Source organism: Dasypus novemcinctus, chromosome X (assembly GCF_030445035.2).
Source record: "Dasypus novemcinctus isolate mDasNov1 chromosome X, mDasNov1.1.hap2, whole genome shotgun sequence".
NCBI classification, from domain to species: domain Eukaryota; kingdom Metazoa; phylum Chordata; class Mammalia; order Cingulata; family Dasypodidae; genus Dasypus; species Dasypus novemcinctus.
The window spans coordinates 67086478-67112527 of record NC_080704.1 but is presented as its reverse complement, the minus strand read 5'-3'; the positions used below and the strand labels follow the sequence as shown (position 1 = coordinate 67112527).

Sequence of the window (26050 nt, the reverse complement as noted above, 5' to 3'; positions counted from 1 at the left end):
AAAAATATATATATATTTAAAAAGTAATAACAGGGTGGGTTCGGGGAAAAACACACCAAATGTAAGATAAAGACTATAATTATTAGTAAGACTTTGACAATATTTCTTTCATAATTTGTAACAAATGTCTCACAACAATGTAAGGTTTTCGTGGAGGGTTGATGTATGGGACCCCTGCCTGATGTTATCCATATTTGCTTTGTAAGTTCCCAGTTTTTACTATACACTTAATTGTTTATGTGTGGTCATATATAAATGATATAAAGTTAATAATAGGAAAGGTTGGGGGAAAATACTTTGGTTGGCAGTAATATTTTGACAATGCTCTTTAATCATTAGTTAGAAAGATTTAATAATGTAAGGTTTTGGTGGTTGGGTGAGTTATGAGACTATTATGATACACTTACTGTTTATGTATGTTTTGGTGTGGGTGAAATATTTCAATAAATTAATTTTAACAATTAAATAAAAAACCCTACAAATACAATGTACTTAAAGGTTAAAGACTGAAAGCTTTCCTACTGAGATCAGGAAGAAGACAAAGATGCCCAGTGTTACCACTGTCATTCAATATTTTTCTAGAATTTAGGCTAGAATAATTAGGTAAGAGGAAGTAATAAAAGGCACTCCAAATTAGATAATACAAAGTAAAACTAATGCTATTCTCTGGTGATATGATCCTATGCCTAGAAAATACCTTAAATCCACATCAAAACTACTAGAACTAATAAAGGAGATCAGTAAAGTTGCATAACATAAGAATAAAATGCAAATATCAATAAGGTTTCTATAAACTGCTAATGTTTAATCTGAAGTGGAAGTCAGGAAAAATTCCATTTTCAATTGTAACAAAATAATCAAATTTTTATGCATAAAATTAACCAAGGACTTAAAATACCTGCATTAAGAAAACTATAAAGCACTGTTAAAAGAAACCAGAGAAGACCTGCATAAATGGAAGGGCATTCCCTCTTTATAGATAAGAAAACTAAGCATCATTATGATGACAATTCTATCCAAATTTATTTCCAGATTCAACACAAACCCGATAAAACTTCTAAAAGCTTTTATTTTTGCAGAAATGGAAAAGCCAATTATAAAATTTATTCAGAAAAATAAGGGGCCCTGAATAGCCAACAATAACTTTAAAAAGTAGAACCCAGGTGGAGGACTCTCACTTTCTGACTTGAAAGCATATTACTTTTACAGTTATGTTACCTTTATTTTGAGTGAAATTGACCAATGGAATAGAATGGAGAGATGATAAATAGATCCAAACATCTGTGGTCAAGTGATTTTTTTACAAGACTTTTAAACCTACCTAGCTGGGTCAGAAAGGTCTATTGAACAAATGGTGCCAGGAGAATGGTACATCCATATCCAAAGGAATTAAGAAGACGTCCATGTCATACCTTATATAAAAAGTAACTATAAATGGATCAAATACCTAAATATACCCAGAATCTTAAAACTCCTAGGGAAAATATTTGGAAACTACATATCAGATAAGGATTTGATTTCCATATTATATAACAAGATCAAACAACTCAATGATAAAAGACAGGCCATCCAATCAAAAACTGGGGAAAAAATCTAAACATATTTTTCCAAAGAGAAAATACTAATGGCTAAAAAGCACATGAACAGATGTTCCAAATCATTATCAGGGAAATGGAGATCAAAACTACAATAAGATATCATTTCAGTTCTCACAGAAAGACCATTATTAAAACACACACGCACAACACAAAACAATAAGTGGTAGAGAGTATGTGGAGAAAGAAGAACTCTCTTCAACTGTTGGTAGGAAGGTAAAATGGTGCAGATTCTCCGGAGGTCAGTGTAGTGGTATCTAAGGAAGCTACATATCGAGCCGCCTTATGACCCGGGAATCCTGCTTCTAGGAATATATTCAGAAGAACTGAAAACAGAGAGGTGACTAGACATCTGCACAGCAAAGTTCATAGCAGCATTCTTCATAATTGCTGAAAGATGGAAAACACCCTAATTTCCATCAACCAATAATGGATAAACAAAATGTGTTATATACACATAATGGAATATTATTGAGCTATAAGAAAAAATGAAGTCTGGATGCATATCACAACATGGGTGAAACTTCAGGACATTGTGTTGAGTGAAATAAGCCAAACACAAAAGGGCAAACATTATATGGTTTCGCTAAATGAACTATATGAATTGTGTAAACACTAAAGGGTTAAATTCTAGAGTATAAGTTACTGAGAGAGAGAATGAGTGTTGAGAGGGGGGAACTGATACTTAATATATGTAGAATTCTTAATGAGGTGACTGTAAATATGTGTAAATTGTTGGTTGATGGTAACATTATAGTGAGTATAACTAACACCGCTGAAGTATAATGGTGACAGTGGCTGAAAAGTTTAGTCTAGGGAGGTCAAGGTCAATTGAAAGAAAGCTAGAGAATAACCTATGGAATGTATAACATAGAGATGTCACTGGAATTTGAGGATCATGTTTAATTGAACAAATACAAGAATATTCTATGAACTAAAACAAATTTATGTCAATATGACAAGGGATTAAGTATATCATGATACATGGGAAAATACAACTAATGTAATTTATGGCCTATAGTTAACAGTAATATTTTTCAGCAATGGCAAACACAGTACTATAGCAATAAAAAGCTTCAGTAAGGAAGTATAAAAAGTTGTATAATTTTTCCTCTTGGAGCTATAACAAATATTCTAAAATTGACTGAGATTATGACACGGCAACTCTGGAGAAGCAGCCATTGAGTATACACTTTGTATGGATTGTACAAGGCATAGGCTGTATAACACAGTATGCTCTATGGTATATGATGGATAGTGATTAACAGTACAAATATGAGAAATTTTCCATGTGAACTATTATCAAGTATAAAATTATAGTGCATGATGTTCATAAAAGGTGGTTTGTGGGGGAAAATACACCAAATGTTAACTACGGACTATAGTTAAGCATGATATTTTGAAGATATTCTTTCATCTTTTGTAACAAATATTCTACAGTAATGCAACATTGAATGTAGGGAATCCTCAGATTTCTTAGTCTGGGCAATTATGTCTTTTTTTTCCCCCAAAGTAAACTTTCCATGGCCAGGCTGTCCAATCCACAGTCTCCTCATGCTATTTGGCACAGAAAAACATTCAGGAAGGAGCTCAGTAATTGGTTCATCACAGCAGGTACAGTCTCATGTGAACTATTTTTCTCTATCTTGAAGCTGCATTTCATTACAAATTCTAATGCTTAGTGTTTTGGGGTGCACCGTTAGGTTTTGAAGAATTTGACTGTTGTATTGGGAAGTGAATTGGGCTAGGAATCTGGAGGAACAACTTCTATCTGTATCCAGTCTTTTATTTATCATAATCTTTGTAGTGGGTTGAATGGTCTCTTAAAAAATTCATGTCCACCCAGAACCTGAGAATGTGACATTATTGGGAAATAGTTAAGATGAGGTCACACTTTATAAGGGTGGACACTAGGTCCGATGACACTGTTAGGTTTAGGGTAAGTGTCTTTATAAGATAGAGGAGAGAGAATTTCAGCCACAGAGATATACAAATGAATGAAGTGCATGTATGATGAAGGCAATAATTGGTGTGATGCAGCTCCAAGGGAAGGAATGCTAAGTCACCAGAAAGAGGGGAAAGGAAGGATTCTTCCCTAGATCCTTCAGAAGGAAGACGGGCCTCCTGACACCTTGATTTCTGACTCTTAGCCTCCAGAACTGTGAGGGAATGGATTTCTCTTGTTTTACAACATCTAGTTAGTGGTAACTTATTATAGCAGCCTTAGGAACTTTACAGCTTTTAAAGTATCAAATATGAGCTCTGTTGTGTTACATAAACTCTGAAGACCAATTCATGGTGATTCCTAGATATAGTTTAAAATTGAGTTATCCAAATAACTAAGTCTTTGTCCAGTGTGTTCCCTTTTCCTGGAACCAACACTGTGGGAACCAGGGTTACCTGTGTTTCCTCTCATATCCTGTACTAATACCAGCAGAGCACTCACTCTATTGTGCAGTACTACCAATTTCCTCATCTTCTCCCACTAGACTGTGGCGTCTTTGAGAGCTAGAAATATATTCTTCACTATGGTGCCTGGCACAAATGGGTACTCATATATCTACTGAAGGGTGTGGTAATGTATAAAATGCCTCAAGTTTTAAAAATAAAAGTATCCAAAGGCTTTTATTTTGCTACTGATGCTTGTATTTTCTTAGTCTTAGTCTGCAAAATGAATTTTAAAGGCCTTTATTGGTTTCAAACTTATTAAACAGCGCTCCTCAAAACCATTCCCCTGCCTCCCATTCACCAAGTCCTCATGTTCAAATGAAACCAGGATAAGGATGCCACTCCCAGTTGAAACTTCTCTGTTCCAAAAGGAAAGAGCTGAGGTCAGCAGACCATCACTTGCTCAGCCTTCCAGGGAACCTCCCCTAGAGCCATGGATTATCTCAAAAAGGGAAGAGAATTACAGGCTAGATATTTCTCTTCAAGTCAAGAAATACACAAAATGAAAATTACCTTTACTCCTTCACTGTTTTTCTAAATCTTTAATTGTTGTTGGATTGAATCCATTCAAAGAAAAGATAGTGATGAGGCGCATTCTGTTAACAAAGGGCCTTGATGGTGCTCTGTCCACCTTTGTTTGTTTTATTGCATGGAGTCCCTAAGCAGGAAGTGTAAGTAGTTGAGATTGCTCTTTCTTACACTGTTGCTTTCGCCCATATTTATTGCTCAAATGGCAGGGCATGGGAGGAGAAGGAAGAAAATGAATGGACATTTCTTCCTTTCTCCAGCATGCTAATCCTTCAGAATATTCTGAGAAGTTAGACCCATGTATCCAAAATTAGTTTTAAATTCATGACTTATAAGAGAAACTATGCTTTTAGTAAAACTAGGTCTGACACAGGGCTGAGAAATACTATCTTAAAACAATTATGAGTTGGGATGCTTATGAAACAAAATTCAGACAACAGTGGCAAAAATTAAAGCAACATGAAATGATTTATTGATAAACTGAACACTCAGGTAAATATAACACAGCAATGTCAGGTAATCTTCAATATCTCAGAATCCTCGTGTTTCTCCTATATGTCTTTTAAACTTTAATTTTAGGTATCTGCTGGAAAATGTTTAAAATCATTATTTTATAAACGTACTCAATTTCACCTAGGGAGATAGAATAATAGCTGTGGTCCTGATCAGTTCTCTATAAAAGATACATTTAGATGTGTGTGTGTATTTAATTGAAACTACCAAGCTTGAAGGTAAGAGGGAATTTAGAAATAAACAGATCTTACAGTTTATCCTCAAACCTTGGGTGAGGGAGATCATTTTTTATTCTTGGGACAAAAATCTAATAGTGTGCACGGTGTTAACATGCCCTTTGAGGACAGTGTCTCTCCAAAGGGCTCCATCTCCCCAAGGCGAGGCACTGGGGAGGGAACTGCACGGTTACTCAGCCATAAGAGCAGAGGTGGCATCCACGGCCAGGTGGTCCACCTCCTCAGCAGCACTGCTATTCAAGGCCACAGCCTCAGGCGCGGGGCTTTCTACAGGCCCTTTTTCAATCTTGCCCTCTCTGCCCTTGACGTCTTGTGCTGCTGTGCTAAGGGCTGACTGCGGGCAGCGGCTCTGGTTGTTGGAGTGTCGGGATCCATAGCGAGGTGGTGATGTGATCTGTGGAACGCACTTATGCCCATTCTCCTTATCCTCTCCTTCCTGCTCCTTGGAGGTGCCAGGTCGTGGCCCAGCAGTGGTGCTTCGGCCCCTTGGACGACTCAGCAGGTAGCTGGGGCCAGGCCCCCGAGGCCGCGTGCCCTCGTTCCCTGTGGCACGTGCGGGTCTGGGCAGGTGGGCAAACAGAGTGGGCCCGCTGGTGGGCGGGAGGGGCCACATGCGTCGGGTCACCACTGGGGCCCCGCGGAAGGGTGGGAAGCGTCGCAGTCGCTGATCTTGGGGACGGCTCAGCATGCGGTGTCTTGGACCCTGGGCCGCAGCGAATTGTGAGGTGAAGCCCTTGCCGCTGGTTTCGCCATCATTGCTGTCTTCCTTGTCAGCTTCTTCAACCTCGGCGCCCTGGGTCCCGCGCTGGGGTGCGCGGCGGCGGATGTAGAAACCCCGGCGAAAGCGGGGGCGGTCCGCTGCATAGCGGCTACCTTCCACTGGGGCGCCCGCAGGGCCGGTCACGTTGGCGGCCTCGGTGCCACGCTCGCCCTGCACAACATCGAACTCGACGGTCTCGCCATCGCCTACGCTACGCTGGTACTTGTGAGGGTTGTTCCGGGTGATGGCCGTCTGGTGAACGAATACATCTTCCTGGGTATCATGCCTGCTGATGAATCCGTACCCATTCTTCACGTTAAACCACTTGACAGTGCCTTGCACCCTTTTAGCGATGATCCTCTTGGGCGCCTTTCCCTTGGTTCCTGCAGTAGGGGTGGCCTTAGCGATTGCGTCCCCGCTGAGTTTGCCTGGGAAGAAGGTCCGGAGCGGGTCTCCACTACCCAAGGACACCAGATTTTTTGATGCGGCTTTGAGGGAGGCTGAGGCGGTCACCTCCTTCAGGGTGACCTCTCCCTCCTCACTCATGAAGTTGTCTTCGCTCTCCTTACTCAGAGAACTCGAGGTAAAGTTGGACCTCTACGTTTTGAAAGAAGGGACAGTCTCAAGGCAGAGGCCTTGCTGGGGGAGGGTTAAGGGTAGGGGCCAAAGGCTCTCTGGCCTTGCTCTTGACTGGCTGAGTGCCCTGTGTGGTCTCCCAGGGCAACAAGATGATGAGTAACCACTGGTTGCTGCAATGACGTCTCAATGGGGGTCCTAGAAGGGCCTCAAGCTTTGAGCTGGTGCCAGGCAGGATGGGCTTGTGCGTTCCTTTTACCTCCTCACAACCCTGCTTATTCTTTCCTAGACCTTATAGGTTCTTTGAAGACCCTCTCGCTTGAGCTAACGTGAAGAGTGGGAAGGCACCTCCATTCCTCTCCCTTCATTGGGATGAACTCCCAGCAGTCTATTTGAACAGCTGGAGTTCAGAAAAAATGACAACAGCATAGATTTTAGATCCAAACAGAGAATCCCACTGTCTCTTTCCTCGGAGAAAAGGAAGACCTCTGCTAGGGCTAGAATGATGGTCGTGAGAGGACACTAAACTCAGTCCAATCTGTCCAGCTTAGATTTAGGCCCCTAATGTAGGGAATCTAAGTAGGAACACTGATAACTAAAAAATTCTGGAAACCTAATTGTGCTCTGTGTTTAGGCAGGGTGAAACACAGCTGAAGAAATTTTCCCAGAGTAAAACACAACTGAAGGAATTTGCCTTGATGATTAACCAAATGTCCAAATGAATTTTTAATAGTTTATAACACTGTGGTATTCATCCTATATTGGGATTCTGCATTACTTATATAGAAATCCTGAAAATTCACACCTACCCGCAGTGCTGATATTATGGCTAAGGCATAGCTAGCTCTATGAAACACTTTCTGAAGTGATGACAGATCATCCTGAAATAGTAGATGTTTATTGGCCAGAAACTTGGTTTTCACTTATTAATATAACAAAAACAAGTCAAGTTGGCCTAGGACTTTAGAGTTTACAACTGCCTTTCACGTATTGTGCATTTGATTCTTGCAACAACTTCTACCTTCAAAGGAGGTGGGTAAAGTTCTGTTTTTACTTCATTTTGGCAAATGAGAATACTGGAGCTGAAAGACAGGAAGTTGCTGGTTGAAGTCACATATATAGTATTGGTGTAACCACAAAATCTGATCCCAGATAGATTTCACTCCAGAATCAGGTCTTCTTCCACCACGTTTCACTGGCTTGCAGAGACAGTTTAATCAGTTTCTTCTGATGACAGTGGCCAGGAACCTCTCTCAAAGAGTTGCAGTCCTACAAATCCCAGTACAGATCCCAAGAAAAACCTCTCACAGAGCCAATCTGTGTCCCCTGTGTTCAATGCCTGGCCTGGCCCTCTGCATAGTTAAACATTTCTTTCACATCAACTAATCAGTAACTTCCCACTCAGCTCAGCCTCCCAAACCCCAATCAGGAATTTACTGCCTAAAGCAGACTAGAAAACACACACTCTTGCAGACTTAAGAACATTTTTTTTGCTATGCTGGTGCAGAATAGAATGGAAGAAATTTTCCTGATTGAGATTTTACTATTTATAATGTATAATGCACTTATTCAAGTATCATCTTTTGTAAATTTTACAAGCATGAGAGAGCAGCAGATGTAGGTAAATGAACCAAATTCACCCACTTTGAAATTAAAGAGCCAGGATAAATCCTAGAGCCTTCCATTTCTTTGGTTCTTTTTCTACTATGCTCTCCCCTTCCCATCATGAGACCACTTCTGTGATGTGTTCAATGGTTCTTCCACATTCAGATAGCTCTCCTTACTTCTTCCCACATATGCCATTCTCATTCTCATCTCTGTCCCTTTGTTCACTCTTTCTTCATTCTCCTTGGGATAACTTTTTCTCTTGCCTTAGATATGAATAAATCCTACTTACCATTTTAAGATCAGTTTTGCAATATCCTCCCACTCCCTTTCCAAATTCTCCAGTCTGCATTAATCTTCTTCTGAAACACCTATGTGCACTTAGAGCCGATTGATGAAAGTTTACTAATTTTTCTCTCTTTCTACTGTGTAAAATTTTCTGTTTCACTGTCCCTAGATCTTAAGAGTTAACACTTTAGGTTTGTTTTCTGAGTAGCATAGTGCCTAAAACAATGCTGGGCATATAGAGAGCTACCACTAATACATGCTTTAATTTCCACCAGTAGCGTATAAGGTTTCCAATGTCTCCAAATCCTTGTTCACACTACTTATTTTCTGTTTTATTGATTTATAGTGATCCTAGTATGTGTGAACAGGCTTTTCATTGTGGATTTGACATGCATACCCTCTAATGAGTAATGGTATTAAGCACCTCTTCAAGTGCTTATTGGCCATTTGTACATTATATGTGTATCTTCTTTGGAGAAATGTACATTCAAGTCTTTGTTGTGTTGTTTGTCTTTGAGTGTTGAGTTGTAAGTGTGCTTTTTGTATTCTGGACACTATCGTCTTGTCAGATATTTGCAAATATTTCCTTCCATTCATAGGGTTGTGTTTTCAGTATGTTGATGTCATCCTAATACATGCAAAGTTAATCTTTTTAATTTTAAAAATTAAAATTTATATATATTTTTCTCTTTCCTTGTATGTGTTTCTGATGTCACATTTTTAAAGCATTGTCAACTCCAGGTTGCTCTCAGCTGAGGTTTTGTAGATCAAAGATTAGAAAGAGCCAAGGATCTGAAATCAGAAGGTCTGTGTTTGTGTCTTTGGTGTCCTATGTGGTGACTGTGTAGCATTTTGCAAACTAGCAAATCATCTCTCTGAGATGTAGTTTTATGGTGTGTAGAAAACAAAGAGTAATGCCACCCTACCAGCTTCATATGGTTGTTGCTATGGTTAAATAGAATAATTAATGTGGAAAAGTATTAAAAACCATGCAGAGCTATACAAATTGCTTGTTCAGTTAGTGAAAAGGAATTTAGGAATATTGATTACTGATCAAATACATGAACATCTTGCTGTAAAATACTATCTGTAATTTAAAGTGGGGAAGAAATCCTCCAAAGCAGTTTTGGAAGGGATAGCAAACTTTGTATTTCTTTATGTAGCAGTGATGTGCTGGAGCTGACTTGAACTTGTTAGTGAGAGTCTATTGTTAAATTTTTAGAAATGCTTAGATGCCATTTATGAAGCATGTGTTATGAAATATTAAAGTATATGTACTTACAATTGAATAAAGTATATTAAAATAAGAGCCAGTAAATACTCAAAATTCACCATTTCCTAATTTTTAAAAATTTTTACTGTAGTAACATATATACAACTTAAAATTTCCCTTTTTTAACTATTCTCAAATGTATAATCCAGTACCATTAATTACATTCACAGTATTATGCTACCATCATCAACATACCTTATCTCAATTTTTCGGCACCTCAAACAAAACGACTGCACCCATCAAAAAATAAATCCTTCTACCCTGATCCCCAGCCCCTGCAACAATCCACAATCTGCCCCCTTTGAAATTTGCTTCCTCTAGGTGTTTCATATCAGAAAGATCATAAAATATTTGTGTTTTTGTGTTGGTTTATTTCAGGCAACATTATGTCTGCAATGTACAACCATGTTATAGCATACATCAGAACTTCATTCTTTTTTCAGCTGAATAGCATTCCATTGTAAGTATATACCACATATTGTTTACCTTATCATCTGTTGATGGACACTTGAATTGCTTCCATCTTTTGGCAATTGTGAAAAATGCTGCTGTGAACATTGGTGTGTAACTGTCTAAGTTTCCACTTTGAAAACTTGAGGTGTTTACTTAGAAGTGATATTGCTGGGTCATTTAGTCATTCTATTTTGTACATTCTGAGGAACAGTCAAACAGATTTCTACAGTGGCTGCACCATTTTACATGCCACCAGCAGTGCTTATAAAGGTTTCTATTTAACTTTATCCTTGCACCACTTGTTATTTTCACTTTTAAAAAATATTAGCCAACCAAGTGGTTATGAAGTGGTATCTCATTATGGTTTTGAATTGCATTTCTCTGGTATCTAATGGTATTGAGCATTTACTGACCATCTGTACATCTTGTTTGGAGAAATATATGAAACATTTTATTTGGGCTTTTACATTTTACTTTTTAAAAAACTTGTTTATTTATTTTTTATTACAGTAGTTGCAGTTTTACAGAAAAATCGTGCAGAAAGTACAGTGTTCCTATATACTGCCCCCCTTGCACATGCAGTTTTCCCTATTATTAGCACTTTGCCTTCGTCTCATCCCATTGCTACAATTGATGAAACAGTATTATTATAATTATATTAATACTATTAATTATAGTTCATAGTTCACTTTAGGGTTCACTCTTTGTGTTTTGAATGCATTTAAATATTTTTTCATTCTACTCTTGATCTGTCCTCTTGTGATTATTGAGGTCTCTTGTAGATATATGCTGGAAACATATAAATAATATGCAGCCATACATCTATTCTCAACTCTGCTCTCAGTGACATCATGTTAGTAGCTTGAAATTGGCCATAATGGGACAAATTACAACACAGAAATTGGTAGATGTTATAAATTAGGTATCCATCATACCCACAACCCCAGAACTAGTTTTTAAACATATACCATCTCACTGCTGTATGCATGCTTATAGGTATGATTTTGTGTACTAAGGGAAGGAGATTTAATTAGTCATAGAAAAGGAGCTAATGAAATATGTGAGGAAAGGAAAGAGGTGACTTGAAGAGAGGATTGCTTATTGTGGGAGGGAGGAGCCTTGAGTCTTAGTTGTTGACCTTTGATTTCCCTGATGTTAAGTTCCTTCTCTATTCTCTATATAAACAGGAGGGTTCAAAAGAGATGATGATAACCATATCTAAAACACTGTGATACTTGCCTATAAAATATCTCTAAATTAATTGTTTTTATTCATTTTAATGCCGATTATTTGCTTTTCATTTTGACATTGAGAAATATTCAACATATTTAGAAGTGAATAAAACTTGTGTGTGTGTAGTTTGTAGGTTCATAGTTAGCCTTCATGTAATCCCTGCCCTCAATAAAGAGTAGAATATTGCCAGTGTCTTGGAGGCATCCTGTGCAAGCCTACTTCATTGCCCTTCTCTTTATTCCCCCCTCCCCAAAAAGAGGAATAACTAATGTGACTTCTTATCTGTTGAATTTCCTCCTGCCTCTTTGTAATCCCTCTTGCCTACCTCACATCCTCCCTCCTGTCCCAAGGCAAATGAACTGTCTTCTGTCACAATACATTACTTTGCATTTTCTATAATTTTATATAAATTGAATCATACAGTGTGGACTAATTGTTAATCAGTCTTTTTACACCCAAAATAATTATTTTCATATTCATCTGTAGTGGTCAGTATCTATGGTGGACTTCTTTTTACTTCTAGGAGTATTCCATTATATGGAAATACCGCAGTTTGTTTATCCATTTACCTGTTCATGAATGTGGTGGTTTGGAACTGTTTACCCCAGAAAAACATGCTTTTAAACTTAATCCATGCCTATGGGTGTGAACCCATTTTAAGTAAGACCTTTTGATGAGGTTACTGCAGTTATGGTGCAACCCAACTCAGTCAGGATGTGTCTTAATTCTATTACTGAAATTCTGTATAAGTGGAATGAAATTAAAAAAAGACAGCCATGGGATGCAAGAAGCTTAAGGTCAGCTGAATCCAGAAGAGAAGGGAGAGGCCAGGAGAGGCTGTCATGTGTATTGCCATGTGACAAAGGAACCTATGAAGAAGGATCACTGACAGCCAGCCCCAGAACACCAATCTGGGAAGAAAGCATATCCTTGTTGACGTCTTTATTTGTTTTTTTCGTAACCTCAAAACTATACACTAGGAGCCACCATTTTTCTCGAGAGATACAATTTCCTCTATTTGAGAACATCAGTCCTCCCCAGGATGTGGGTATACCTTCACTCTCATTATATGGGTCTCTATCCAATGATATAACCCACTATGGCAAAATGAGCACTCACATACTCCCTAGGAGCCTGTCCTGCATCGGATTATCCCCTTTAAGCATCTTAAATAAGGTCCACAGGATGGAGGAATAGAGTGGACTTACTTATATTCTATTCATGAACTATTGTGATTAGTAATCAAAAAATAGATGGCATTGGTGTGGAGAAAGTGGCCATGGTGGCAGCTGGACGTAGGGAGTGGAAGGAAGAGATAAGATGTGGGGGCGTGTTCGGGACTTGGAGTTGTCCTGGGTGGTGCTGCAGGGACAGTTACCGGACACTGTATGTCTTCCCATGGCCCACTGGTTGGACTGTGGGAGAGTGTGGGCTATAATGTGGACCACTGACCATTAGTGCAGCTGTGCTCAGAGATGTATTCACCAAATGCAATGAATGTCTCATGATGATGGAGGAGATTATTGTTATGGGGGGAGTTGTGGGGGGAGGGAGTTGGGGAGTATATAGGGACCTCATATTTTTTGAATGTAATATTAAAAATATACATAAAGACAAAAAAAGAAAAAATAATAGATAACAGCTTCATATAATAAAAAAATTAATAAAAAAACTATACACTAATAAATCCCCATTGTTTAAGCCAACCTATTGAATGGCATTTGCTTGAGCAACCAAAGAAACTAAAACAATGGGCATTTTTCATCTTTTATCGTTTGACTATTTCAAATAATACAGTTATGAGCATTCATATATAAGTTGCTGTTTGAAAATATGCTTTCCTTTCCCTTGAGTAAATGCCTAACTACAAAAAAGCTGGATAATATGGTACATTTCTTTAACATTTTAAGAAACTTTTAAGCTGATTTCCAATGTAATACTTCTTTTTTCATTCCCACAAGAAATGTGTTGATGTTCCCGTTTCTCCACATGTTTGTCAGCACTAGATATAATCAATATTTTAAATTTAATCCTTCTAAAAGTTGTGCACTGGTATCTCAAGTTTTTTTTTTATTTTCAAATTTCATTTTTAAATTATCACACTGTAAAACTTACATTTTCCTTTTTCCATAAATTATAAAATTTAAAATATATAAATTTATTAAAATGTAATAATTTATTAATAAATTTAATAATTTTAACCAACACCACAATGACTCTTCCAACATGCCAAATAAATTCACCTTATTGCCTTACCCACAATATTTGGAAATCATTAATATGTTAGCTATAATTTTGTCATTCAAAGATTCATAAAAAAATGGAAACGTACAGTGCATTTAAACCATATTAGTTGCTTCATGCACTTTAATTGCATGGAAGTACCACAGCTTATTAATCTTTTCATTAATTGAATGGCATTTGGGTTACTTCCAGTTTTACGCAGTTATGCATAGAGATGCCATAAACATTAGTGTAGAGGTTTTACTTTGTGAGTTTGTGTGTGAACATGTTTTTCCATTTTCTAGCATTGATTATAGTGTGAGTTCTAGTGGGAATGTTAAGTGATACAAAAACATTTGGAATGATGAAAAACAGTTTAGCAGTTTCTTAAAATATTAATCATGCCTATCACATAATCCAATCATTCCGATTTTAGGAGTAGGATTAATGGATCAAACAGCATAAATGCTTGTGTAAATTTGCAAGGAAATGCCAAACAATTTTCTACAGTCTCTGTACCTCTTAGCATTCACATCAGCCAGATATGAGAGGATCACTTGTCTCTCATCCTTGCAAACGTTTAGTGGTGTATGTGTGTGTTGATACGATTTTAATCATTATGAGATTTCATCTTGGTTGAGTTTGCATTTTCCTAATGGTAATGATGTTAAAGCCATTCATATGCTTATATCCTCTTTGGTGAGGTTGCAAGGTCTATCACCCATTTTATAGCTGGGCTGTTTATTTACTTGATGATTTTTAAGAGTTCATGATATGTTTTTAAAAATTATGGATATAAGTTATATTTCAGAAATATGATTGGCAAAAATTTTCTTCCATATGGTAAATTATACTTTCCTTTTCTCAATATCGACTTTATTTATTTTAAAGATAAATTGTTTATCTTTTTTAAAGATACAAAAACCACGCAAAATGTTACAACAAAAAATATAAGAGGTTCCAATATACCCCACTCCCCACAACCCTTACTCCTCTCACATCTACAAATTCTTTCGTTAGTGTGGTACATTCATTGCATCCAATGAGTACATTTTGGAGCATTGCTACAGGTATGAATTATAGTTTATGTTGTATTTTACACTCTCTCCCAGTCCATTCAGTGGGTTATGGCAGGATATATAATGTCTTGCATCTGTCCCTGCAATATCATTCAGGACAATGCCAAGTCCTGAAAATGCCCCAATATCACACCTCTTTTTCCCTCTCCCTGCCTTCATCAACTACCATGGCCACTGTCTCCACATCAATTATATAATTTCTTCCATTGCTAGAGTCACAATAATTCTACAGTAGAATAACTGTAAGTCCACTCTAATCCGTATTTTCTTCCACCAACCTGAGGACCCTGGGATTGCAATGTCCACTTCACCTCTAAATCGAGAAGGGGCTTAGATCTCACATGGCTGATGCATGGAATTCTCCTTCTTGCAGCTGTAGACTCTGTTGCTTCCCTGGTATGGTGGTTGACCATCATCACCTCCCTGTTAGGTGACGGGATAAGTCCAATGAACTGGAGAGTAGGTGTTGCAATTTTCCTGGGGCTTAAGGCCCAGTTGGCACATAGACAGTCCAAAGAGTCAAGTCTCTTGAGCATACACCAACCCCAGCACCAACCACAGGTTCAGGAAAAGTGACAGAAGAGGCATGCATAGAGCAGTCACATCTGAGTCCAACTCCATCACACTCAGGAGCACGAATTCCAAAGTAGGGCCTACTGGCAAGGCAATGAACTCAAGAGCCATCTGTCATGACTTTAGTACCTGAGTGTCTCCATAGCCAGCAATTCCACTGCTGATTATATACCCAGAAGAACTGAAAACATGGACAGGAACTGATATATGCACACCAATGTCATAGCGGCATTATTCTCTATTGCCAAAAGTTTGAACCAGCCCAAATGCCCATCAGCAGATGAATGGAAAAACAAAACGTGGTACATACATACAATGGAATACTATACAGCTGGAAGAAGGAATACAGTACTAACACATGGTATAACGTGGATGAATCTTGAAGACCTTATGTTCAGTGAAACAAGCCAGATATTGAAGGACAAATACTACATGACCTTTGTGATATAAACTAAGAACATCAATATTGACTTTAAAAGAATAAATATGTAAAATTTTAATGTAGCCTAACTTATTAAATATTGCATTTATTGATCATGCTTTTGTTATCATGATAAGTTTTAACTTAACCATAATTCTTGAATGTTTTACCCTAATTTTACTCAAAACGTTTTAGAGTTTTACAATTTAAATTTATATCTTCGATCTATTTTGACTTACAGTCTTGTGTGGAAGTTTGCTGTTTCTCATTTATAGAAAAAAGGTTGATTTTTGGTGTCAACCTTGCACCTACAACCCTGAAATACTCATTTATTAGTTTTAGAAATTTTTGTGGATTTTGGGGGATTTTCTCAGAAGTTGATCCTGTTACCTGCAAATAGGGACTATTTTACTACTTCTCTCCTAATCTTTAGGTAGTTTATTTCATTGCTTTGCTTTATCTCATTGGCTAAGACTTCCAGTGTGATGTTGAATAAGAATGATACAAGAGTACATTTTTACATTGTTCCTGATCTCAGTGGAGAGATGTTTCATAATCAATATTAAGTATTATATTAGTTGTAATTTTTATGTAAATGCATTTTATCATTTTAAGGAACTTCCCTTCTCTTCCTACATCTATGAGGATTTTAACCATGCCTGCAATTTTAATCATTTTGCCAAGTAATTTTATGCATCTATTGAAATTTGGTTTTTCTTCTTTAATCTTTTCACATAGATTAATTTCCAAATAATGAATCAGCCTGTCATGCCCATGTAAACTTAATTTGATAGTGGTGTTTTAATCTTTTTAATAAATCGTTGGTGAAGATTTGTTAATGTTTACTTAATGTGTTTTGCACCTGTGTTATTTTGGGGTATTCCTTCCTCTTCAATTTTCTGCAAGAATTTGTATAGTACTAGTATTATATTTTCTTAAATGTTTAGTAGGATTTACCAATGAAATCATATGTCCCTGGAGATTTCCTTTCTGGATTGCTCTTGACTATAAATTCAGTTCAATTTCTTTAACGATTATGTGAATATTCATGTTATCAATTTCATTTTGGGTGCATTTTTTTGCCTTTAGGGAATTATTCCATTTTAAATAATTTGCCCAACTTACACCATAGTTTTATTTGTAGTATTCCCTTCTAATGCCAACTGCAAAAGCAATATCCCTTTGTTAATTTTATATATTGGTTAATTGGGTCTTCACCGTTTTTTGTTGTTCTCATTCTTGCAATAGGTCTATTAAATTACTAATCTTTTTGTTTTAGTTTGGTAAAGGCTGCTAAAGCAATATTCCAGAAATAGGTTACCTTTTATAATAGGATTTATTAGGTTAAATGCTTACAGTTCTGAGCCCATGAAACTGTCCAAATCAATGCATCATCAAAGGTGCTTTCTCAGGGAGTTACAGCTGTCAGTGATCAATCACATGGCAGGCCAAAATGCTGGTCCAATTGTCTCTTCTGTCTCCTTTGGCTTCAGCCTGCTCCACCTGTGGCTTTTCTCTGTCCTAAGTGTCAACTTCTGGAGGCTTCACTCTGTCTCTGCAGCTTTTTATACCTCCATTTATAAAGGACACTAATAAAAGGATTAAGACACATTCTGGTTCATACAATCTAATCAAAGATCTTTAATTATGTAACTTAATCAAAGGGTCCCACCAATAATAGGTTTACATGCACAGGAATGGCATGAGAATGACGTAGCTCTAACGAAGTGATCTTCTGGAGTTAACCCAGCTTCAGACTGTCACATTCCATCTTCTTCACTCCAGAAAGACATGCTATTTTCGTATGCAAAACACATTCATTTCTCAAAGCAAAAGTTTCATTAATTTTCCCCATTGTTTTCCTGATTTCAGTCTCATTCATTTCTTCTTAGATTTTCTTTCTTTAATTCTTCATAATTTGGCTTCATTTTTCTCCTCTTTTTCCTCTTTCTTAAAGTGTGACCCTCCTTATTTTCTGATATAAACACTTAATCCTCCTGTAAATGGCTGTAGAAGTGTTGCCTTAAAAACTTCCCATAAATTTTGATATAATATATTTCATTTTTGTTCAGTTCAAAACTATTTTTTTGTCTTTAATATAATGTTACATTAAAAAATATGAGGTCCCCATATAACCCCCACCCACTCACTCCACTCCTCCACCCATAACAACAACCTCCTCAATCATCGTGAGACATTCATTGCACTTGGTAAATACATCACTGAGCACCGCTGCACCTCACAGTCAATGATCCACACCATAGCCCACGATCTCACACAGTCTTTTCAATGGGCCATGGGAGGACTTACAATGTCTGGTAACTGTCCCTGCAGCACTACACAGGACAACTTCAACCCCCTGAATTGCCCCCACATCTTATCTCTTCCTCCCATTCCCTAACCCCAGCAGCCATCATGGCCACTTTCTCCAAACCAATGACACATTTTCTTCGATTACTAATCACAATAGTTCATGAGTAGAATATCAGTAGGTCCACTCTAATCCATACTCTATTCCTCCATCCTGTGGACCTTAGACTGGTTGTGTCCACTCCACATCTATATCAAGAGGGGGCTTAGATTCCACATGGATGCTGAATGCAATTCTCCTGCTTTCAGGTGTAAGCACTCTTGGCTCCCTGGTGTGGTTGTTGACCTTCTTCACCTCCATGTTAGCTGAGTGGGGTAAATCCAATAAACTAGAGTGCAGGAGTTGCAAGAGTGTTGAGGCTCAGGGCCTGGCTATCACATGGTCAGTCCAGAGATTCAGGTCCCCTGGGTATACATTAAACCCCAGAACCAACTACAGATACATTAAAAGTAACAGGAGAGGCTTGTGGACAAAGATCACATCTGAGTCCAGCTCCATCATACAGAAACATAAACTCCAAAGTAGGGCCAACTGCCATGGCATTGAACTCCATCTGCCATGACCATAGAACCTGTGGGTCTCTGTAGCCCTCAGAAGAACCAGTACCTGGGGTCTTATCTACTTTATCTGTCTCTGGGACTCCGCTCAATTGTGCATAAGGGCAATGCCTCTGGTAACCTCCTGGCTCTTTTTGGAGACTCATAGCCATATAAACTCATTTGTCCTTTCCATTTCCCACGTTGAGTTAGGTCAAAAAGCATTTTTAACTCCTGGTATTATATGTAAAATTAGATATTCTGCTGGCCCGAGTTGACCCTTTTATTCAAGGTCGTTTTCTAGTTACATCATCAGCTGGTACTTGGTAGTAGTCACTCAGCACCAGGGAGGCTCATCCCTGGGAGTCATATCCCATGCTGGGGAGAAGGTAACACATTTACATGCTGAGTTTGGCTTTCATACTGGCCACATTTGAGCAACACGGAGGCTCTCAGGGGGTAACTCTTAGGCACCCGGCAGCCCTAGGCCTTGCTCTTATTTCAGGTGCACAGACTTACAAGCAAGTCATTAGTATGAAGGGATCATTTTTGGACCTTCCTTTTTTTTTGGTCTTTTCCTTTGCACTTGAGTGATTGTTGCTGTTCCTTTAGGGACTGTGATAGAGCTCCCCTGGCTAGGCACTCAGCACTCCGTCAGTTGTTGTTTTTAATTGTAGCCACTATGAAAATATGCAAATATTTTTATGTACCCTGGATATATGTCCTGGAGAACTCCCTGCCAACCATGTGAACCCTGTCAATAACATCCCACACCAGTATTCTTCCCCTGCCGTCATTAAAACTGTCTGTGATCCAAAACTTCTTAAAAAATGAAGCCCAATATATTGCCAGGTTCCATTAATAGTAAAATGGAATATAGTGATGAGTTTAAAGTTTAGATATAGAATAAATGTTAATTTGGAAAAATTGAGGTAAAAATAAATTGGGGTGTCAAAAAATAAAAAATGCAAAAGCTTTGTTTTTGATGTTTTGCCTTCCATCACTGCAATAAGTATTGCCCTGTATGCAAATTGGAAAGGCAACTTCTTCGCTCTTTCCCTAAGTTTCTCGTCCTTTCTTTTTCTTTCTTTTTTTCCTATTTGTTGGAAGCTTATCCTCTCAAAATTTTTAGATCACAGCAATTCATATATACCATTTACAGTGCTCCCACATATCCAACATAAAAACCTTTTCCCTTCCACAGCAATAATCTTTTTACAAAGTCATACTGTATTTACTCAAACTGATGTACAGATATTGAGACAATAACTTTCAAACAAGGTAACATTTGGATTTACATTGTGGTTTATATTTTAGACTATATAATTTTCTAAATTTGTAGTTATCTTATGTTTTACATTATGATTTACATTTTAGCCTATCAGCCCCTATATATTTTTGGTGTAATATAACATGCCTTATATCCATTCTTGTGTAATCTTGTGGAACACTTCTATTGCCCATGCATTTACATTGATTCCATCTATTTGATACCTCTTTCCTCCTTCCCTTAGGGCCCACAGTGTCAGTCTTCATTGCTTGAGATACTTGCAACAATACTGAGGGCTTGACATGCTCAACTGCCCTAACACATTGGGAGCCACCATTTCTTTTGAGTGGTACAATTCCCTCTATTTGATAACACCAGTCCTCTCCAGGATGTGGGTATACCTTCACTCTCATTATAAGGGTCTCTATCCAATGATAAAACCCACTAAGGCAAAATGAGCACTCACACACTCCCTGGAAGACTGTCCTGTGTCAGATTATCCCATTCAAGCATCTTAAACAGGTAATCTTCCTTATTCAATTTTTGAAAAAGTTTTCTCAGCATTATACTCACAACCAAATACCTCACAATCTCCTATGTTTATATATTTCCCCACCCTAGCCCCAATTCCTTTGGGCAATATTACTCATCCTCCCTTCCTTACCCTGCCTCAAGGCCACAAAGCTCCACCCAAACGTAACACTATGCCCCCATTTTATCCCTTCCTTGTACAAGTAATTGCCTCCAGGTCATCATAGATTTCACCCATGTAGTTGTCCACTTACTTCCTTCCTCTACCCCCCAATTACCATTAAGCCTATCCTCTAGTCTCTAGCTCTCTGAGGCAGCTTGGTTTACTAATTTCATGTCATTGAGGTCATGTAGTATTTGTCCTTCAATGCCTGGGTTGCTTCACTCAACATAAGGTTCTCAAAATTCATCCATGTTATCACATATGTTTGTAGTGTATTCGTTCTTAAAGCTGAGTAGTATTCCATTGTATGTATATACCACATTATATTTATCCATTCATCTGTTGATGGGCATTTGGGTTGATTCCAACTTTTGGCGATAGTGAACAATGCTTCTATGAACATTGGTGTGCATATATCGGTTTGTGTCTTTGTTTTCATTTCTACTGGGTATATACCCAGCAGTGGAATTGCTGGGTTATATGGTAAATCTATAGCTAGTGTTTTGAGGAACTGCCAAACTGACCTCCAGAATGGCTGGATCCTTCTGCGTTCCCACCAGCAGCAGATGAGGGTACCCATTCCTCCACATGCTCTCCAGCATTTGTAGTCTTCCGTTTTTATCATAGCTGCCAATCTGATGGGACTAAGATGGTATCTCACTGTAGTTTTGCTTTTCATTTCCCTAATAGCTAGAGATTTGGAGCATTTTTTCATGTGCTTTTTAGGCATTTGTATTTCTTCTTTGGAGAATTGTCTGTTTAAATCTTTTTCCCAGTTTTTAAATGGGTTGTTTGTGTTTTTATTTTCGAGATATAGGAGTTCTTTATATATGCAGATTATATGTCTCCTATCAGATATATGGTTACCCAATATTTTCTCCCATTGTGAAGGTTCTCTTTTCACTTTCTTGACAAACTCCTTTGAGGTGTAGAAGCCTTTAAGTTTGAGGAAGTCCCATTTATCTATTCGTTCTTTTGCTGCTCGTGCTTTTCGTGTGAAGTTCATGAGCCCATTTACTATTAAACTCTCAATTTGGTTTCATTGGTCTGTGTGTCTCTCCTTGTGTCAATGCCATGCTTTTTTCACCACTGTAGCTTTGTAGTATATTTTGAAGTAAGGTAGTGTTATTCCTCCTATTTTGTTTTTCTTTTTCAATATGTCTTTGGCTATTGAAGCCCTGTGTCCTTTCCAAATAAATTTCATTGCTAATTTTTCTAGTTCCTTAAAGAATGCTGTGTTGATTTTTACTGGGATTCCATTGAATGTGTAGATCAGTTTTGGTAGGATAGACATCTTAATAATATTTAGTCTTCCTATCCATGAACAGGGAATATTCTTCCATTTATTTAGGTCTTCTTTGATTTCCTTTAACAGTGTTGTGTAGTTCTCTGTGTATAAGTTTTTTACATCTTTAGTTAAATTTATTCCTAGGTTTTGGATTTTTTAATTTAATATTGTGAATGGTATTTGATTCCCGATTTTCTCCTCAGATTGCTCATTATTGGTGTACAGAAATGCTACTGATTTTTGCGCATTGATCTTTTAACCTGTGACTTGACTAAACTCATTTATGAGTTCTAGAAACTTTGTTGCAGACCTCTCAGGGTTTTCTATGTATAGGATCGTGTCATCTGCAAATAATGAAATTTTGACTTCTTCCTTTCCAATTTGAATGCCTTTTATATCTGGTTCTTGCTTCAGTGCTCGAGAAAGTACTTCTAAGACAATGCTAAATAGAAGTGGTGATAGTGGGCATCCTTGTCTTGTTCCTAATTTTAGAGGGAAAGATTTTACGATTTCACCATTGTAAATGATGTTGCCTGTGGGTTTTCCATATATACTCTTTATTATGTTTAGAAAATTTCCTTGTATTCTGATCCTAAGACAGTGTTTTTATCGAGAAATTGTGCTGCATTTTGTCAAATGCTTTTTCTGCATCTATAGATATAATCATGTGATTTTCTTCCTTCAATCTGTTTATATGGTGTATTACATTGATTGATTTTCTTATGTTAAACCATCCTTGCATACCCGGAATGAATCACACATGGTCATGGTGTATAATTCATTTAACGTGTTGTTGAATATGGTGTGCAAGTATTGTGTTGAGGATTTTTGTGTCTAGGTTCATTAGAGAAATTGATCTTTAATTTTCCTTTCTTGTGGTGTCTTTGTTTGGCTTTGATTCTAGGGTAATGTTGGCATCATAGAATGAGTTAGGTAATTTTTCTTCCATTTCAATTTTCTGGAAGAATTTCAGCAGGATTGGCGTTAGTTCTTTCTGGAATGATTTGTAGAATTCAACTGTGAAGCCGTCTGGTTCAGGGCTCTTCTTAGCTGGGACATTTTTAATGGCTGATTTTATTTCTTTACTTGTGATTGTTTTGTTGAGGTCCTCAATGTCTACTTTCATCAATATAGGCTACTTATGTGTTTATAGGAATTTGTCCATTTCCCCTGAATTTTCATTTTTGTTGGAATATAGTATCTTCTTAGTATAATCTTTATTTCTGTGGGGTCAGTGGTGATATCTACTTTCTCATTTCTTATTTTGTGTATTTGCATCTTCTCTCTTTTTTCTTTGATGTTCTAGATAATGGTTTGTCAATTTTATTGATCTTCTCAAAGAACCAACTCTTGGTATTGTTTATCTTTTCAAGTGCTTTCCTATTTTCTATTTCATTTAGTTCTACTCTTATATTCGTTATTTATTTCTTTCTTCTTCCTGTGGGGTTACTTTGTTTTTTGTTCTTTTTTTTCCCCACTAATTCCTCCAAATGTGCAAAATGTGCAGTTAGTTCTTCAATTTTGGCTCTTTCTTCTTTTTTGATATATGAATTTATAGCTATAAATTTTCCTCTCAGTACTGCTTTTGCTGCATCCCATAAGTTTTTGTATGGTGTGTTATGATTTTCATTATTTTCAAGGTATTTATTAATTTCTTTTGAGATTTCCTTTTTCCCACTGTTTTTCTAAGACTGTGATGTTTAATTTCCATATCTTGGTGTGAAATCTGGGCCTCTGGCCCTTGCAGATTTCCAGCTTCACTCTACTCTGGTCAGACATATTATTTTGTATGATTCTGATTTTATGAATTCACTGTGCCTTTCTTTGTGGCATAGCATATGGTCTATCTTGGAGAATGATCCATTTGCACTTGAGAAAAATATATATCCTGCTCTATTTGGGTGTAATGATCTGTATATATTTATTACGTCCACCTCCTCTAATACACTGTTCTAAATTTTTGTTTCTTTATTAATTCTTTTTTGAGATGTTCTGTCCAATGTTGATAGTGGTGTATTAAAGTGTCCCACTATATTTGTAGAGGCATCTATTTTTTCACTTAGTTTTTCCCTTACATATTTGGAGGTGCCCTTGTTGGGAGGATAATTATTTATGATTGTTCATTCTTCTTGAATCATTATCCCTGTCACTAATATGTAGTATACATCTTTGTCCCTCCCTTGTTTCACATTTAAAGTCTATTTTTTCTGATATTAATATAGCTACTCCTGCATTTTTTTGTTATTGTTTACTTGTTAGATTGTTTTCCAGCCATTCACTTTCAACCTCCTTGAATCTCTGGGTCTAAGATTGTAGAAAGCATATTGATGGATCATATTTCTTTATCCAATCTTCCAGTCTGAATCTTTTGACTGGTGAGTTTAATTCAGGTTTATTACTTTCAAGGAATTACTTATGTTGCCATATTTTGATTGGACTTGTGTTTGTCATATTTGATTGGTTTTTTTCCTTCTCTTTTTGTCTTTTTTGTTACTCTTACATTCTCCTCCAATTCTCCTTCTCCCGTTTTTTTTCTTTCTTCCTGCTGAACTCCCTTTAGTATTTCTTTAACGACATGGTTCTTGTTGGCATACTTTTAAAATTTCTGTTTATCTGTGACTATTTTGAACTCTCCATCATCTTTGAATGCTAGCTTAGCTGGGTAGAGTATTTTTGTTTGGAAATTTTTTTCTTTTAGTTCCTTGACTGTATCATACCACTGCCTTCTTGCCTCCATGGTTTCAGATGAGAAATCAGCACTTAATCTTATGGAGTCTCCCCTGTGTGTGATGGTTCACTTTTTTCTTGCTGATTTTAGAATTTTCACTTTGTTTTAGAATTTTAGAATTGGATAATTTGACAAGTATATGTCTTGGGGTAGGCCTGTTGGGATTTATGGTGTTTGGAGTTCATTGTGCTTCCTGGACATGTACATCCATCTCTCTTAGTAGATTTGGCAAGTTTTCAGCCAATAATTTCTCCTACACCTGTTCTGTCCCCTCTCCCTTCTCTTCTTCTTATGGGATGCCTATAATACGACTTTTTGTGCATTTTGCATTGTCATTCAGGTCCCTAAGTCCCAGCTGGATTTTTCTATCTTTTTATCGATCAGTTCTACTATCTGTTTGATTTCAAATGTACTGTCTTCCACATCGCTAATTCTCACCTCTGCCTCTTCTAATCTGCTGCTATTTGCTGAGAGTGTATTTTTAATTACTTGAACAGTGGTGCTCATCTCCATCAACTCTGTTATCTTTTTGTGTATGTCTGCAATTTTCTTTCCAAATGTTTGCTTCATATTGTTAATCTCTTCCTTTCCTTCATTAAGTTGCTTTCTGATATGTGTTTTGTGATCTTTAATTACTTGTTCGATGTTCTGCTCCTCTTCCTGTTTTTTAGTTTGTTCACTGGATTTGGCCATTTTTTCCTGATTATTGGTTTGTTTTGTCATTTTTTGTTGCTATCTGGTCATCATTTTATCTTGACGGGTTTAATCAGTTCCTTAGCTTCTTTGTCTAGTCTTGGGGATTAATTAGTTGTTGTTCATGCATAAGTGTTATGTCTTTTCTTTGTCATTTTGTTCTTATTACTCTATTTTCTCGTTGCCTTCTAAGTTCACTTTGAAGGAAGATATTAAGGCCAGGGAATGCAAAATGCATAAGAAAAGAAGCTGTATAAAGTAGTATTGGTAATAAATATTAATAGAGCAGCAAAGTGATGTCTAGGAAAATGGATATTAGGTTCATGTAAGTTGTGTAGAGTTATAACAGTAAGTAGAGTACCTATAATGAGATAGTCAACTGAATATGGGGAGGAATGTAGTATGAATTAAAAGGCCAGTGTTTTCATGAGAGAAGGAAAGAGAAAAGAAAGACAATAATATCAAGAGTGGATAAAAGACAGAAAACAGAACAATGGTATTAGAAATAAAATGTCAGACAATTTAGGGTCCACAGAAAGAGTGGTGGAATGTAAGAGGAAGAGTAGATGATGGAGGATAGAAAGATGTAGGGGAAAAGGGATAATGTAGGCTTCCAAAATCAGTGCACACAGAAAAGAGGAAATGGAGGATGAGGAAACACAGCTA

The 26050-nt window shown here is 37.2% G+C and overlaps 1 protein-coding gene across 1 annotated transcript; it reads right to left on the bottom strand.

Annotated features, from left to right (window-relative positions):
* Positions 1–5489: 5489 nt before the first annotated feature.
* Positions 5490–25384, bottom strand: LOC101427868 (Y-box-binding protein 1-like). The gene is made up of 2 exons (XM_004477606.3): positions 25130–25384; positions 5490–6677 (listed from the first exon to the last, which is right to left on the bottom strand). Exons 1-2 carry the CDS (start codon positions 25382–25384, stop codon positions 5490–5492), a joined length of 1443 nt encoding a protein of 480 aa, XP_004477663.2.
* Positions 25385–26050: the final 666 nt, after the last annotated feature.

What these genes read in the sequence shown, in the direction of transcription:
- LOC101427868 (XM_004477606.3), bottom strand. Translation starts at nt 25,384, where the DNA reads ATGGCCAAATCCAGTGAACAAACTAAAAAACAGGAAGAGGAGCAGAAC. An exon ending in GCAGATTAGAAGAGGCAGAG is followed by an intron (nt 6,678 to 25,129) that starts GTGAGAATTAGC and finishes TTCAAAACGTAG; the next exon opens with AGGTCCAACTTTACCTCGAG.